Source organism: Vipera berus, assembly GCF_964194415.1.
Source record: "Vipera berus genome assembly, chromosome: 8".
In the NCBI taxonomy this organism is placed as follows: Eukaryota; Metazoa; Chordata; class Lepidosauria; order Squamata; family Viperidae; genus Vipera; species Vipera berus.
Genome location: NC_138211.1, coordinates 15,885,507 through 15,903,632, shown reverse-complemented (window position 1 = coordinate 15,903,632; position 18,126 = coordinate 15,885,507). Strand labels below are relative to the sequence as shown.

The 18,126-nt window shown below is 40.3% G+C and overlaps 1 protein-coding gene across 1 annotated transcript in view; it reads left to right on the top strand.

Moving 5' to 3' along the window:
- DOCK5 (dedicator of cytokinesis 5) overlaps positions 1-8,114 on the top strand; it is a 107,443-nt gene extending 99,329 nt beyond the window's left edge. The window contains exons 47-52 of the mRNA XM_081334055.1: positions 531-668; positions 2,090-2,256; positions 2,956-3,133; positions 3,745-3,874; positions 5,291-5,406; positions 6,322-8,114. Of these exons, the coding sequence (XP_081190181.1) occupies positions 531-668; positions 2,090-2,256; positions 2,956-3,133; positions 3,745-3,874; positions 5,291-5,406; positions 6,322-6,423 (831 nt within the window). The 3' untranslated portion in view covers positions 6,424-8,114. The remainder of the gene's footprint in view (positions 1-530; positions 669-2,089; positions 2,257-2,955; positions 3,134-3,744; positions 3,875-5,290; positions 5,407-6,321) is intronic.
- The last annotated feature ends 10,012 nt before the right edge of the window (positions 8,115-18,126 follow it).

Genomic DNA, 18,126 nt, shown 5'->3' with positions numbered 1-18,126 from the left:
GAATCCTAAGTAAATTCACCTGAGCTGGAAAAAAGGTGAGATTTAAGTGCACTCCAATCAACATTAACAAGACAAAACCCTTGTATGTAAACAGAGAGCAAACCCTATTTTCAGCACTGATGAGATTACCTAATTGGGTAATGAAATGTCTGTAACAAAACAACCAAGCTCAGAGAGCACCAAGGACTCCAACTGATTTAGGTTTACCCAAATAAGCATGATATACAATCTAGATATGGCTAAGTCTGGCTTGGCCTCATTTGTAAGCTGAGCCTTCTTGTTTTCCAAATTACATTTGAAACAACAGTGGTACCTCAGTACCCATCAGCAATTTGTTCCAGAAGATGCGCCAAATACTAAAACCATTGAGTAGTGAGAAAACCAGGAGAAAGATGAGTCCCGGGGCTTGTTTTCTGCTTCAGAATATGTTGAATACTGAATTCGATGAGTTTTGAAGCAGTCAAGTGCCAAGGAATCAACTGTCTACCTCTGTGCTTCCTTAACCTTCTGATCTGGTTTGCCTCTTGCAGATGCCTTTGCTGGCTGAAGGGATTAGAATCCACGGGAAGAAACTGACCGAGCAATTGAAGCCTCTTCATGATAGGCTAACCTCTTGCTTTAAGGAGCTGAGAGAGAAAGTGGAGAAGCTCTACGGTGTGATCACCCTGGTATACACTGTGTCTTATTTATGAAAAGTCACTAGGAATGAGATCATTATAGCAAGGACAAGGGGATAAGCAAATCTGTGAATTTTCATTTCTTCCAGTTTCTCATTTGGGTGAATATGCCAAGTTCTAGTTATACAAATTGATTTTTTTAAGTTTTAAATTAAAGCATTTAATGAAATTAAACGCATATTTCTCCAAAGGTAAGCATTTCTGTATGTATGTCTAACTAATGCATGCAGTTTTTGCAAAACCGTGTCCCTAATTCAAGGCATGTTTTTATGATTTTCATTAGTGTATTCACTAATAGACTAGAGACTTTTCCGTGTGTGTGTGTGTGTGTGTGTGTGTGTGTGTGTGTGTGTATGAGGAACTGGAAATTTCAAATGAGAATTATGTTTTGTTTTAAATATTGGGAGTGGCGCAAAGCTGGCAAAGACAAACCAATTACATAGTTGGTTGTTTTGAGTTAGGTGAAGAAATTCAGCCATTTTTTCCCTCCTGTGGCAATGTGATCAGCTATGGTGGGAAACAGTTGTTCTTATTTAATGAGGAACTGGCATTTTCTTGATCCTAGAATATATTGAAGGCATATACAACCACAAATGAAAACAACAGACAAGGAAGAAATTGTAAAGCGATAGTTCATATCTATCTGGCTTTGTGCCCAGACCTAGGGCCCAACATGTGAGTGGGGGCCCATATTTGGTTCTATTAATGATTATGGGATATGATATTTTCTCAGTTGCTATGTATTTTAATTTTTGTATTGTTGCAAAAGGAAAGAAAGAAAAGGGGGAGGGAGGGAGGGAGGGAGGGAGGGAGGAAGGAAGGAAGGAAGGAAGGAAGGAAGGAAGGAAGGAAGGAAGGAAGGAAGGAGTTAATAAAACACAACCAGTGGTACCCATATTTAATCCACTCACTAAAATTTTAAAGGGGAACAGCTTGGGTGCCACCACCCCTTTTTCCAAGTGAATCCCAGATAGCAATGTACTAATGATGGGATAACTCACAAGGTCTCCTCCAGTGATTTTAGCTATCACATGAGCCTATACTGGAAAAAGCAGTTTGCCAAATAATTTGTTCCTAGGGTTTATATTGAACCTTGCTCGGAGCTAATGGCCATTTTTAATGTAGTTAGAAGACCTTCAACCAGACAGCTGATTGCAAACGAGCAAAGGTACTCCTGAAACGGTGGGGGTCACCAGATCAGATCCCTATTGCTCAATCAGGCTCCTTATTCCAGAGCTAGGTGACCACCAGGGGGTGGGGACTTAAAAAGAAATTTCAGAACTTAACATCTCTTCCAAAATGGTTTGGGAAAAGAACCTCTAAAGTTTCAGAAGATGTAGATTTGTTCATCTTCTCCGGATGAACAAATACCTTGGATTTCTTTCACAATCTCCTTTGTATCCTAACAATAGCCTTCCTCGCTGACGGAGAGAAAGCAGAGCAGGTCCGGTTCGGTGGTTTTGCCATACATTATGTCCTCCACATTGAGAAGGCTGTCAGTTACCTCTGTCACTTCTTCAGTCGGATCCACTTCCTCTACATCATCTGACAGTGTTTCCTCCAGACCAGGATCTGATGGGTAAGTTGATGGGTTAGGGTAGAAAGGGTTCTTGAGTCTACGAGGGAAATGCAGGCAGGAAAATTTCTATTGCCTTGAAGACGTTTTTATTTGTGGGGTTTTTCTAGTTGTTGTTTTTTTTTACACCACCGTTAATGTTGGGTGGCTAATATAGGTGGTCCTCAACTTATAACCACAACTGAGCCCAAACTTTCTGTTGCTAAATGAGTTTTCCCCCATTTTACACCCTTTCTTGTCAGAGTTGTTAAGTGAATCACTGCTCTTGTTAAATTAGTAACACAGTTGTTAAGTGAATCTGGTATCCCCGTTGACTTTGCTCGTCAGAGGTTCGCAAAAGGGGAATCATGTGACCCCGGGAGACTGCGACCATCATAAATATGAACCTCTTGCCAAGCATCCGAATGTTGATCCCGTGACTATAAGGGATGCTGCAATGGTCGTACGTATGAAAAAGGGTCACAAGTCACTTTTTTCAGCGCCGTTGTACCTTTGAACGGTCACTAAATGAATGGTTGTAAGTCGAGAACTGCCTACAAATTCAGTGAAACAAATAAATAATAGGAGGCAACCACAGGAAAAAAAAAGATCTCTTGTCAGATTATTTCACGTCTCCAGAAAGCAAGAAATGTTTTTTTTTTCAGGCTGACCAGAAGAGACAGGGTATAATTCTTTATGACGGTATTTCTGTGTGGGCTACAGATCTATTCTTGAGCCACTGATGGAAAGGAGAAGTTCAACAGCCTCAAGGATGGAAGAACAGCCTGCCAAAGATGATGGGGAGAGTCGGGCTAATAAATTCCGTCGGAAAGACTGGAGTCTCAGTAAATCTCAGGTTATTGCAGAGAAGGAGCCAGAGGCTGAGTTGGCTTCCAAAACGGTAAGGTAATAAATGTATCAGAGTGATGCGTTTCCCCTGGGAACATCTGTCATTTTCTCTTAGCCGTGCAAGCTTAATCACATCGTTGTTAAAAGAGAAGTTGGGATGGATTCAAACAGCAAAATATTTTGATGATCACCTCAAGGGCAAGTTGTCTGCCTGTGTTGACCTCTGTTAATTCTTCTGAGCTCTCAGTTGCAAATATAACCATAATCCATGTTCCAAGTCTCTCTAAATTCTCTACTAATCATCCTACTGCTAAGCCCATTTACATTTTAGAGTTTGATTTGGGGCTCCATTTGAGTGGGACGGCATCTACCATCAATCCCAATAGCATGCTGTATGAGGGAATTATAATCACCACAAGTAGAGGCCATCAGATCGGTCAGGGCTTCCCTAAAAGATGAAGGGTTTTAATACTCCTTCGTACCCATGTGTTTCACTGAAGATCTGTTTAGTTTCCTTGTTTGTTTTGAGTTTTCTTTTCTACACAAAAGGCTTCTAAAAGTGCTTTAGTTAAATTTTCAGGAAAGTAGCTGATTTACAGCCTAATGTCCAGGGTGGCATCACAAATCACTTCGGTAAGGATTTATTCCTTTTCTGCTGTACAGAATGCAACAGGAAAAGCACCCAGGCCAAAGAGCTTGCAACTGGGGGAAAGCAAACTAACTCTGCTTCAGAACTCATCCCTTCAACAAGCCTCAGCACTCAGCCCACCACCCAAAACACCGAGAACTCAAAGTATGTTGAAGCAACCTCCACTTCTTCCTATTCTTTTAAAGCAGGGGAGGGCAGTTAATTTTCCCAAGGGGCCATATGAGAAACTGGGATTGTTGTGGAGGGCCAGAACAATGTAACCTGATTTGTTGCCCTCAGACACTGTCACCTCAACCCCTCAGGCTGCTCCAGGTGGGTGACCACCCAGCTGATTGAAGGAGAACACAACAACTACACAGAGCCAGACCCAGCTCAGCTTCTTCTGTCCCCTGCGGCACACTTATTTACAGTTGATTTCTAATTTCTGATTGACCTCACATGAGCCAGACAGGGACAGCCAAAGGGCTGGATGTGGCCCAGGGGCCATAAAATGCCCAGGTCTGTTTTAAAGTATTGGCAGAAAAGGTTAGTTCAGCCTTCACCAAATTGCCATCCTCAAGATGGGTGGAGATACCAGCCAGCTTGGAATTTCGTACTGCATTTTTCTTGGAATTCCCACCATTCTCCAAATTCAACATAATTTGACAAAACTTGGTGGTGGTCCGTAAAATGACAGTTCTGGGAGTTTGGTAAAAACAGCTACGGTCAAGTAAGAGAGGGTATACACTTTCTATGTGACTAGATTACAATCATGCTGGACATTTTAATAGATCCATAGCAGTAAGTCTTGTTGGTATCTAAGTGCTTCTTAGAATCTATCGGGATTTATCTGGATCCAGTTCAAGCCTAGACACAGTTTCCTGAATATATTATAAATGAAGGGTGAATGTCTCATTTTAATTGAGATTTTATAAGATGGCTTTGCTTATTTTTGGCTGAAATTTAAAGTATGAATATTGGGGTTTTTCCCCCAGATATTTAGAGGTTTAGACATACATGTATGTGCACCCATACAGAGAGAAGCACAGAGGTACACATGTACATGCACACATTTTCAAATGAAAATGAACTTTGCATATCCCAGATGTAACTTTAGAAGAAACAAAAAAGGGAAACTGAAACATGACTGGTTTATATTTTTTCTCTAAAGGCTAAGGCATTTCACCTCCAAGTTCACGAGAAGTTTGGGTGGGTTTCTTCATCCTATCAGAAGAGAGTTCTGGAGACTGCGATGCATAAAGTCCAACGTGAAACCAAAGCTAGCTCACGGAGCCTGTCTGGTGTCATTCTGGATTTCGTTTTCTCTGGTCCCCAAGCGTGCATTTTTCACGTGTGCTTGGGTTCATTTGCTGTGCATGGATGAAGCTTCTGCGATAACAGGGGTCTGGGGAATGGCAAGTGGGATTCCAGATGGACACATCTGTTCGCAATCAACTGGTAAAAGAAACAGGCATGCCTGAAAGTAGTGGTGATGCAAGTGTGCTTCTGTTAGAAACTATTTCCCCCCCCCACCCTAACCATGGCCACCATCTGTCTTTCTTCTCCTCTCTACCACACCAGGTTTCCCTTCTCTGCAAGCAGATGGATTAACAACCGTTAACTTACAGAGTTCTCCTCCCCCACCGCCGCCCAAATGCAAGCCCTATGAGAATAGCAGCTCCAGAAACTCCACCGAGGTACAGAGACGACATTTGGATCCTATTACCTGAGACAGGAGCAGCATTGCAAACATTCCCAGGGGCTTTTAAGGGTTGTACCTGGTTGGTTGGTTGGTTTTGTTTTGTTTTTGGCTTTAAGTATTTGGTTAGTTTAATGGCTTTCTCCCTGAAACTGCCAGAGAGAAAATGATTTTCTTTCCTCCCTCCCGAAATGAAAGGGGGTAAAAAAGACACCCGTGCAGTAATAATGTAAGATTCTCCTTCTTCTGTGGCGGCTGGAGCTGTCTTTCTGATTTTGGCTGGGAAGATTGGCTTCTTTTTGTTTCTTTAAACCTTTTGTTTGTCAGTTTTATTGCATTTTATTATAAGGTAAAAATGCAGGAAGAACAAAAGTTGGGGAAAAAGAAAAAGAAAGAAAAGAGCAGAGAGAGGGGGGGAAATGTGATGTCTTTTGGCTTTTTTCAGTGCAGTAAAATAAATATATATATATACGACAGCCTCAACTTTTTGCTTTACATTTCACAACCTTTCAATTCATCTCTATAATAACAAAACAGTTCTAATCATGAAAACTTAAAATGAAAGAGTTTCATATTTACTTATTTTTTTGCAGGCTGGAACAAAAAATCCAGACCAGAGTGTTTTAATTAAAGAGAAGAATTTTATCTAGTTTTGTGTCTTGTTTCTTTAAATCTGGAGCTTTTGCCCAGGGGCCTTCCTCCATGCAAAGTCTGTCACAGATGTTAACAACACAAAAACCTCATTGTCACATCCCTGGAACTCGCCAGTTGCCTTGGCACTCTATCAAATGATATCACTAGTCCTGCTCTAAAAGAGATTATTGTGGGTCCCGCACTTCCCATTCTCTGTATCACTGGAGTTGGGTTTTGTTTTTGAGTCCAACTGTCTCTTTCTATGTTCGCATTATTGTAGGTGGCTCCACCTCTACCCACCAGGAGAGAAATCAAGCCGCCGCCACCGCCTCCTAAAGCTAGGAAATCCAGTGTCCTTTCTTTAGAGCCAGAACTACAATGAGGACTCTACATCATGTTATCTCCTTGCATCTGGAACTGAATGTCAAATGCTTTGTGGACATATCTAGTTCTCCAGAGCTTCTCAGGATTGGCTTCTTCCTGCTGGACAGCTTCGCCCTCCATTCCTGCACAAATTTCGGGGATGGGCATAAAATTCAGCTGCTAGAAATTTTGGCAAAAGCTGCTGTTTTGGCTTGCCTGGTTTCTGATTCTCCTATTGATGTCCCAAGATATATCTTCTGATCATCTACGGCATATCAGGACTTCTGCAAGACTAAAAACCAGATTGTGTCGTCCCTCAGTCCTTGTTCCACCACTGATAAAACACCAGCATTGCGGAAATTCTCTCAGTGGAATCGCTCTCCTAACAACTAAGTTCTTCCTCGGTCTTGAAACAGTTAAGCGGCACACTGTGAAAACACACACTTGCCCCTAGAGCGGATTTGCATGACAAATTCAAACCCACTTTATTGCACTTGGACAATGGAGATATGGTTTCCATCACTCTCACTGGCCAGCAGTAAGAGACCTTGGAACAGGATAAGCCTAGCATAAGAGGATTCTTTGGCCTGCTTAGCATAGGCACTCTTTGCCTAGTCATTCCAAACTTGCAACAAAAACCACCCAACTTCCCAGACCTCTGTTGGAATATATGGATTTGTACATGACAACACAGAGCACTGGACAAACCTGCAGATTCTGTCGTGTTGAGATATTACTTTATATCTACATGCTTTGCTTTTCCAGCAATATGAAAGTGGATAAAAAAAGAAAAGAAAATGGCATCCATCTATTCCCATAAGTTGACCAACTGTGTCCTTGAAAGTCTTATGGTCTCCTCTTCTTTCAAGTGTGTGCAAACTCTGTCAAATACACCACTAATTCCTTCTTTGGCTGCACACTGTTCCAAAGTTTTGCATACAAATGGAGTGGCCTAACTACTGTACCTTTGGAGACTCGTTTAACTGAATTCTGGATATATATTTTTCTTGCATTAATGTGCTGATAATACATAAAGGTGTAATTATCCTTGGAAATTTGAAGAATGGACTGCAATGTGAAAGTGCTCCATGATTTTCCAAACTAGAACTGATAAACCGGGACTGGATAGCAACTTAAATGTCTTATTGAACTCTTTGCTAAAACGTGAGTGGATGTATAGCTGACTGTTGACTTCTAGATTCTGACTATATCTCCCTTTTGTATCTCTTATTGTTGAATGCTGCCTCTGTGTTTACTTGTTTATAACAGAAACTCAGGGCTCAGCCCCCACGGGACTCGAAATTATCTCAGAGATAATTCACATAATTGGATTATGCTATCTCTGTCCATCTTAAGTTATGGATGGAAGTTATGAGCTAGGTTCATATATCACATGATGCCATGCTTTGCTTTAACAATTATTTCCAAACCTCTATGTCTGACCACATATGAGGTTTAGCCAAACACCACTGTATTATGGCTTAGCATGGTGCATGAACCCAGCCACAGGGTAGATATTTATTCATAGTGTAAATGCATTGCACAAGACTAATGGTGGGTAGTTGGGCATCCTTGCCCACAGATTATGATTTGATTGTATTGATCATTGCTGAATGGCAAGCACTTGTCCAAGTGCTTCAGAAGATATTCGTTGACATTCATCCTTATGGTTGCATCATGCCTTCAAAGTTTATAGACTGATTGTTTGTTTGCTTTTTAAAAAGAATTTAGAACATCTGTGATTGAGGGGGGGAAAAACGACAACAACCTAAGATGCATTCCCCTGATGAAGCAGTGGGCATAGTCATTGAATTAGCAGACTACAGCTGTTGAGATTAGCCCGTGGATTTGACTCTGAATGTCAGCAGATTAACATTATAGGGCAGATCCAAACTATTAAATTGGCATACAAGAGGAAAAAATGCATTTATAGAGAAATGCTTGGCTCTGTTTATAATTCCTCAAACTTATGCACTGTCTGATCAAAAAAATCACCAGCAGAAATTTAATGCGCTCAGTGGTAAAGCTAACTTTGTTTACTGAACCCAGCATTTTGTGTGTGTGCGCGTGCGCACACACGCATGCATGCTAACAGCTTCTCAGTAACTCGGGTGTATTTGCCTTAGGCAAAACATCTACCCAGAAAGCTGAGATTCACATTTTAATGTTGTACATAGTTCTTTTCTTCTTTGTCTCATCTTATTAGTTCTACTTTTCTTTTGACCACCATTGCTCTCTGATCTTTTTCTACTATATCTTACCATTCCAGGTTGACAAAAATTCTAGTGGGTGCAGTTAAAAAGATTTTCTCATTTTTATGACTAGCTCAAAGTTATTAAGCTTCCCTTGGCCAATGTTCCAGCTAGGAGCCTCACAGGCAGAGATTCAAGAATAGAGCTCTCCATGAGGTTGTTTATTGCAAGAACTAAGAAAATCCTTATTCAGGAAACTGTCAAGAGGAAGATGCAAACCCTATTTATAGTACAAGCCAGGTTCTGGGATGGCTCTGTCTCCCTTCTAACAATGCAGCCGATTGGGGGGGGGGACGGGGACGGGGACACAGTCATTGAATTAAAGCTGTTGAAATTTGCTGTTTGAGTATGAATGCCCAAAGATTAGCATTATTGGGTGTCTCCAGACTGTTTAATTGGCCTATATGGAGAGAAAAAATGCACCTGGAAGAAACAAGAAGCTTGTTTTGCTTGCTCACAAAACAGCTGTCCTTCAGCGATAAAACACACACACTTTGCCTGTAGATGGTCAGAGATCCAGTCCTTGGTATTTTTTGGATTTTTTTTTAAAAAAGGGACAGTATGTATGTGAAAGAAAAAAAATAATCTGAGATTTGGAACTGCAGAAATCATTTTTGAGGTGGGCCAGGGGCGCATACAGCTCCAAAGTCTCCTTTTTTGTAATCCATACAGCCTCACCTAATCATAATGGCTAGAAAGGTAGAGCATAAATTATTGCTGTCTTAATTTAGGAGACCCATAATAGTTATGTTGTAAGCTCTGAAATACAGTAAGTATGCCTTTAAAAAATGAAAGAATATCTATCTCCAAAGTCCTTGCCATCCCACATCTGTGATCTGCCTGTATCCCTTTATTGAGGCAAAGGGATAAAAATGTGTTCAGATCCAGCAAGCATCAGCTTTAGAAGTTCCCCTGAGTCAAGAATATTAAATAATTATACTGGTAGAAGGCATAGCCCTAGGGAATGGCCATGAAAGACAGGAGGAAAGGGCCCTGCCAAGACAAAAGCCAGATGAGAGGGATTTGAGCCTAATTCAGATAAAAGATAAAAGTGAGGGAGGGAAAAAACACATTAAGATTTGCAAGATCCTGTTTCTGTAGCCATGACATTAAAAGTACTCCTGACCTACATGGCATCGGTTTCTTAGTTTTATCTTATATTGTTGGCCTGACATAATTCTGAATGAATTGCTGATCTTCATGACAAAGTGTAGTGGAGAAACACAAATGCCCGGGTCCTAGCCATAAACTCAGTGGCAAATTTGCAAGGTACCAAGTTCATCTTCTGGTCTCGCCATTTTGAAGAACCTAGGAGGGATAGATGACATAGTTGGTTGAGTCGAGAGTTGAAGCCTTGTAGAGTGTAGATCAGGGTTCTTCAAACTTGGCTCTTTTATGACTTGTGGACTTCAACTCCCAGAATTCCTCAGCCAGCATGCCTGGCTGAGGAATTCTGGGAGTTGAAGTCCACAAGTCATAAAAGGGCTAAGTTTGAAGACCCCTGGTGTAGATCAAAGTATGCTAGATGGAGAAGTAATTTGATGGCAGCTTTCTGTGTTCTTGTCCCAAAGGCAGTTAGACTTCCTTTGTTTTTCCTTGAAGACGTTTCGGTCAGAAGTGAAGAAGCTTCTTGGATGAGAAGTGAAACATCTTCAAGGGAAAACAAAGTCCTTTGAGACAACCGTGACCTGGATCAGTGAGAATCTCCATAGACATTTCTGTGTCCTTATAGAATTCCCATTTCTAAATGGGCAATAAGAGTTGAGGTGCTGGAATTAGTACCAGCCACGCTCTTAGGATGCTGCCTGGGTTATTAGTAATCCTCTTCCCAGGCACAAATCACATAATTGTCTTAGGAAGGTCTATTGAAATCAAAGATCACAAAAGGTGATCACATGACCTTGGGACACTGCAACAGTCATAAATATGAACCAGTGACCAAGCGTCTGAATTTTGATCACTTGACCACGAGGATGCTGCAACAGTCGCAAGTGTTTTAACCTCAAACACTCACTAAGCGAACTGTGGTAAGTCGAGAACTACCCGTATGTTAAATCAGCAGTGCACTCATTTTCATATTTGGAGCAAACAATTTGTGGTCCCTTTTTTGTTGCGCAAAAATTATATATCCAGATTATTTTTCCCTTTGGCTACAAAATGTAGCGTTCCTCTCCTTTTTCTGTAAAATGTTTATATTTCCAAAGCCATAAGATGGCAGTATTTTTTTTTGCAGAGCCTACTCCCTGTTTGAGTTGGCATCTCTTCTCTTTGCCAGTCCCTTTTCTCCAGTTTCTCTCTGAATGTGGAATAAATTCTGCCTGCCTTTTGTTGCCTGCCAATTGGCTTTGGAAAACTCAGTCTGTGCACTGAGAAGGCTGGATGGTGGGAAATCTGTGTGGGAATATATGAATCTCACTATGGAAAAAATAGTAGATGTTCTCAGCTTTCCACAGACTTCCACTTCCAGCTGTGCTAGTTACCAGCGAAGATAACAAATGTCTTAAAAGCTGTGGTTTTCCTCTCTGCCCATCCCAGGAATTCATGGTGAATTCTTCTGGAACAACTTTCATTCTCCTCCCTTTTAGGGTTCCTGGAAGATGATACCAGCTCCTGATTACTCCTGCCTGGAGATGAATGCTTTGTGACTTAAAACAATCTGGTTTTGGATGGTTGTCTTCTAGGATTTCTGTGGGTGAAGTCAAGTACTCCCATGAGTACAAAATGGGCAGGAGAAAATGGTTAATCTGGGTATGGCTGTCACCTCCAATTCTTTTATCCATGTCCCCTCTGTACAATAAGGCACCAGACCAGTGATTCTCAATCTGTGGTCTGTGGATCCCTGGGGTGGGCTGGTGGGGGCATGATGTCATCCCAGGTGGTCCATGATGGCTTGAAGAAATGTTATGATTTAAATCTTGAGTTAAGTCTTGGGGATCTGTGGCGAGGGCCACAAAAGGTATTTAAGGGGTGTCCACGGTGAAGATTGAGAATCACTGCAGTAGATTAACCAAAAGAATGAGCAAAATCTGGAAGGACATGTTCTCAAGCCAATGATAAAGCAGACTTGCTCAGGTTTTAAGTAGGTTATGATCTGGATAGATAACCACCTAGGAACTTGTGTCTGAACTTTCTATAGGTCTAAGTGAATATGAATAAAGTTTTAAAATGTACGTAGTTCTCCAAGGAATATCTGAAATTTATATATGCCAGCTGTGTTCAGGTTTATCCTCTTGATAGTTTAACAACTATGGAGGAAAATAATCTCTGTGCAAGAAGCTGATTTGTGCAGTGTATGTCTTATAAGCCAACACTCCTTATGTATCCCAAGTCTGAGAACATAACTAAAGCCTTTCTCAAACCTGGCACCCTGTAGGTGCATGTAACCTCGACAGCTCTATTTGTGATCTACATTTGGCAACATAGGCAATAATTCCACACAGAAGAGTTACTGTGGAAGATTAATGGGTTTTAGGTAAGGGCTTCATTAGAGAAAAAAAAATCTGTGATCCGAAGGGCACATCCAAAGATCTGGTCATTTGAAGCATGGGATCTTAGATCTGGCTGATTTTATAGCACTATCACATTGCTGTGCCTACTGACTGACCATTACATTATATTGTTATTTTCAGTACAGGACTTATTGCAGCAGACTTGCCTTATTTATTTTTATAATTGTAAATGAAAATATTAAAAAAAATATGATTCTATGTTTATTTGCCTGTTTTTTTATAGGTACACCCACACCCAAAGGATTTATTGGACAACTGCATACGCCAGCATTTCTTTTAATAAGGAAGCAACGATTGGTAAAAATAGAGTAATTGTTTTAGGTGGAATATCTTTTTTTTCTTGCAGTCCATGCCAAATCTGGAAGCCGCAAGTGATATATTTATCAGTTTGGGACTTGACTTTTTTTTTTAAAAAAAAAGTTCCAACCTGGCCTTTAAAAAAAACCTGCTTCCTGTTATGATGTAGCTATTATGTACTAGTTGCATGAATCAAAACTACAATTCTGAAGGTTAAAATTTTAAAATAGTATGCTTCCCTCAAAATTTTGTCTGTTCTTGTGTTTCAAAAGAACCTAGCAGTAAAGGGAGTGATTTTTTTAAAAAAAATAATAATCTAGAATTTGACTTTAAGCAGTATTCTTAAATGCCTGAATGAACTTGGGATTCTAGGAAATAGGATAAAGAGGTCTTGAACAGAGAACAATCTATGTACAAAGTTGTCATTGTTAATACTCAAAAAAAAAATCCACAAAGGCAACATCCTTATTAGACAACCTAATAAGCTTTTATGATTTATTAAAACTCTTCATCAACTGAGAAAAAAGAGTGGGGATTATTGCTGTATTGATCTGCCAGTTGCACTCTTGACTGAGAGAAGAGCTGCAAGGAATGAAAGTGAATATTAACCAGTATGGGCTGCTTTCAAGTGGGAGATGCCGAAAGACATTGGCCAAAAGCTTTTGATTGTGCAGCTAGCAGCCCAAATCCATATTCCCCCATGTTTATATCAAATATAAAGGTTCATTGGTGGTAGAAAAAATGAATATGAAATGAAACCTATGTTCTGTTGTTGCATGACGTATATCAGCAGAGATCAGGAAGACCAGTCATGGCAATGATCATGTTGAGTGATGCCATTGGCATGCCAGACTTTTGAGAGAACGGCCTATGGGTAAATAACCCAAATTTTCTTGGACTGTTCTTGAACAATCACCCATTGTTAGGATATTGTGCCTGTCTTCTAGATCAAATAAGCAATGTGATCTGCAAGCAATCATAAGCATGTCTGACTTAACAAAAATCAGCATAGGTGTGTTTACATTTCCCAAAGGAGAATTGCACTCTGTTGGCACGTAGCTTAAGGAGATTTTATTTGAAGCTTAATAACACAATGGCAAACTAGATTTTTTTCCCCCTCTTGGTTTGGTTTACAGCGTACTTAAGTCAGATGTTGCAGTTAAATGCTTTGCAAAGGCTCCATTCTGCTTTATTTTTCATTTCGATTTGGGTAGCTTTGGATCTTCTTCTGTCCCTTCTTCCCTTCAGTTAGACTTGCCTGAAATACACACTGATGACAATTATACATACATTCAACATTTCAAAATTATTTTAATTGAAGTACATCATTTAATAAATAAATAAATAAATAAATAAATAAATAAATAAATAAATAAATTTTGAGTTTTCAATACTTTTGTTAGGTACCAACGGTTTTCTTAGTATTGTAAAGATATTACAACTCGGTGTTGACAGACTCAAAACAGAAACAGATGCAAAAAGGAAAGAGAAAAAGTAACCGGGAAGAAAAAAAGTAAATCAGGCAATAGCATTTCCTTCTCTGGCTGACATAATGTTCAGATTGGTCTGTCTTTTATCAGAATCCTTAGGAGGCAGGATCAAAAAAAAAAAAAGTAAGATTTCTTCTGAGCTTTGAAATCACCGTTTTTCACATTAGTCTCTAGTTGGCCCATCATGCTCAGTGGTTACTTTAAAGAACTTTTTTAAAAAGGTAAAGGTTTCCGTTGCCTTGTTGTGTCTGACTCTAGGGGTGTGGTGCTCGTCTCTGTTTCCTAGGCAAGGGAGCTAGCATTGTCCAAAGAAGCTCCCACGGTCATGTGGCTGGCATGACTACGTGCACACAATTCTGTTACCTTCCCTGGTGGGTACCTATTTATCTATTTGCATGCATAGGAAATGCTAGGTTGGCAAGAATTGGAGCAAGAACAGGAGCTTACCCCGTCATGTGGTGCTTGGGTCTCAAACTGCCAACCTTCTGGTCGACAAGCCCAGTGTTTTAACTGCTAAGCCACCACACCCTAATGTAGTCTTTGTCTTAGTTAACTTAGCTAACTTAGAACTTAGACTTAGTTTTATTTGTTTCCCCTTCTCCAAGACTAGAGGAATAGTTTAGATCAGCGGTCCTCGGCCTTTATGGCTTGGTGGTCTGGCGGGGTGGGGGAGGGGAACTGGCCCATGCAAGCAGTGGCTCAGTGTGTGGGCACGCCAGCTTGCAGTTCACAGGAGTAGAACTGCAGACGTGCCTGCCCGCCACTCATGCAGCCCACTTCCAAACTGGTCACAGCTCGCTAATGGGCCACAGCCTGGGGGTTGGGGACCCCTAGTTTACACCTTGGAATTTTGAGATCAACATGATGCCCAGTATCTTAGTCTAAATATTTGGAATGGATGGAACAAAGTTTTTAAAGTAAAAGGCAATGGACTCCAAGAAGAGCAGCCGCAGATGGGGTTTGGAAGGCTAAATAACGATATAAATGAAGTTGCCTTCATTTATATGAAGGCCCCAAGAGAAGATTATGCTATTGTGCAGGACAGCTGAGAGCAAAAGGCAAAGGTTGAATTCAATGGAGTTAGTTTCAGTTTATTCACGTCTTAACAATATTTGGGTCCCATATGTTTACTCTGATTACAATAAATATAATGTCAGGTGTAAACCCAGACCCACTGATTTGTCCAGTGAACTACAGTAAAACTATTGTTTAGTGTGATATATGAATCCAGCCATATTAACTGAGAAAAGGATTTTTCTTTTTGTTTTTTCCAGAGTAAAACACTGAAAGATATTAAAACTATTAAAAAGCTACTGAAAGGGGGAAAATGACCAAATCGCTGCAGGAAGATAATTATGAAAAGTGGGCAATGACGCCAGTCTTCCCCTGAGGCTGAAATATTTCAACCCACCTTTTTTAAAATAAAAGATAATCTCTCGTTTTCTCATCTATCTTGGAAAAAAAATAATTGGCATTCTCCTTAGCAATATTTTGAGCTTCAGATTACTACTATAGAGAGTGAGAAAGATGACCTTGATGGAGAGAGACAAGCTCCATTACCAAAACAACAAAGGGGGGGGGGGAACCTGTCTTAGGTCCACAACACATAGAAAATATTCAGAAGAGATTTGGATATGCCTCTCACTACTTCACAGGAACATAAGAAGAGGAGGAGATAGAACACAATCAGATTTGCAAGACTTGGCTTCTATAGTCCGTCTCAGTAAAGCTAGTTCTAGCTTTCCCATGGTGGTGATTTCCTAGTCTGATCAACCTGATGGGGCTGACGATTACATCCTTAAAACACTGGGACAGAAAACACTGCAAAGTTGAAAGTAACATTTAAGAGAGAGCTTACCTGTACGAACACCTTTCAGTCCTCTGAGTGTGAAATGCTGGCGTGGCACATTGCATTCAAAGGGCTGCATCTCCCCAGCTTTGTCCATCTCATTTTCAATCTGCGTTGGAGAAAAAAGGACTCAGATGAATGGTCTGAAATTATGGAAAGTCAGTTTTGCGAGGGAAACTTCAGAGGCTGTGCGGTGGAATCGTTTAGTGCCTTCTTCCACATTTGGAGGATAATCAGTGGGACATATTCTGGTGCTCCAAGTACCTTCCAACAGTAGCATGTGAGCGACATCTCCTGTTCTGATAAGAGTTTCCAAAGGAAAGCTCATAGAAGAAAACTGGTGTTTAGTTGCCCTATTCCAGAAGCTGAACTTCTCCCACAGAAATATCCCTAGATGGAAGGAACTGGTTCACATTATTAGATGCCTCCTCCAGCGATAGTTCTGTTCCTTATAAATTAATACTAGAAGCTCCCTTGATCTTCAGGGAATAGAAACATCCAATTTTATCATGTCATGGATCCAACGCATCACATAACGTGGTTCAAATATTTTTATTAGTTTATCAAAACATAGAAATACAAAGAAAAATGAAAATAATGGGAAAATAGGGGAGGAAAAGGGGAAGATGAAAAAGTGTAGGGAAAAGAGGAAAATAAAAAAAGCTTTTGACTCCTTGTGACATAGTAGAACAAGGTAAGAGCATACAACCTTGACTTTTTATTTTTACGTAATAATATACTGCTCAAAAAAATAAAGGGAACACAAGATAAGACATCCTACTATTAAATACAGTACATTGTGTTGTTTAAGTGTTCCCTTTATTTTTTTGAGCAGTATATATACATCATTTCTATAACAACAAACCTATCTAAAAAGCAAAACCCAAAATCAAAGTTTCATTTTTTCCACCTCAAGCACAAAGTCTAAAAGTGGTTTCCAAGTAGAAATAAAATTAATTGTATTATTTTCTTTAATCAAAGCAGTCAGTTAAACCATCTCTCCTAACTCTATCAACCTTCGCAGCCATTTGTCCATTGTGGGAATCAAAGTAGCCTTCCATTTGCATTAAGTATTCTTGCTGCTGTCCGCATATACTGTGTAACATCAAAGTACCAGATTTTTTTTCCCCAAGTTCTTTATCCACTAAGTCTAAAAGAAAGATATCTGGGTGTATCTTTACATTCACTTTAAGAATCTTCTGTATTAAGATGTGAATGCTACTCCAATATTTCTTTGCATTGGCACATGTCCACCGTAAATGACCAAACATCACATCATAATGTGATTGAAATGACCAAAAACTAACTTACCTCTTGGAAGGAGTCTCTTAGGTTTTCCACATCTCTCTTCCCACCAGGTTGGAAGCCATATGACCAATGTTGGGCAAAGCAGGTTGATAAACAGATGAGCAACAGGAAGAAACTTGAAATTAGCATCCTAGTCTTCTGCATTTTGTCACAATCTGGAGACCGAGAAGGAGCTCTGCTAATGCAGAAGAAATGAAATAAAGAAAAATCTTAACATGTTTCTCTGGATAGTTATAGACTGAAGATGCCAACATGCATTGTACATATGCTATAGATTACCTGATTGGTGGTCAAAGATGAAAGTGGTTCCTCTCGAGACCTCCTTTGGTGTGGGATAATGTGCATCCTTGCCTTATAAATATCTCGCTTCTCCATCTTTGACGCATTTGCCCCAGGCAGTCACATTCCTATCTGTCTCACGCTGACTATAATTGCGGTCTTATCTAAGTCATAACGAGAAGAAAGGATTTGGACACCCTTCCTGGGTAGCTGGTAAACACAGCTGATTTTTTTTTCTCTTTTAAAAGCCTTTCTTGAATCTGGAAGTTGAGTCATGCCATTTGATTTTCTTTTTTTAGTTGGAAATATTTCCCTGCTTATCCAAGTAGCTTCTTCTTCAGACTGATTCAACTTCCAGGCAAGTCTACTTTGATGACTGAGAATCTCCCTCAACAAAGTTTCTTGAGAGATGTTATACAAACTGAGACATGCTAAATCCAGGTGATTTTTAGTAGTATAACGGGGAAGTTATACTTCCTTGGTGGAGCAGTGGGCTAATGCCTCCTTAAGTAACACCAGCTGCCTGCAATTAGTCCAGGTTCGAGTCCCACCAGGCTCAAGGTTGACTCAGCCTTCCATCCTTCCGAGGTAGGTAAAATGAGGACCCAGATTGTTGGGGGCAATAAGCTGACTTTGTAATAATGCCGCTTGGGGGGGTGAAAGCCCTAATAAGCAGGCATATACATAGAATGAAGGCTACTGCTAAGCTTGTAAGCCACCCTGAGTCTTCGGAGAAGG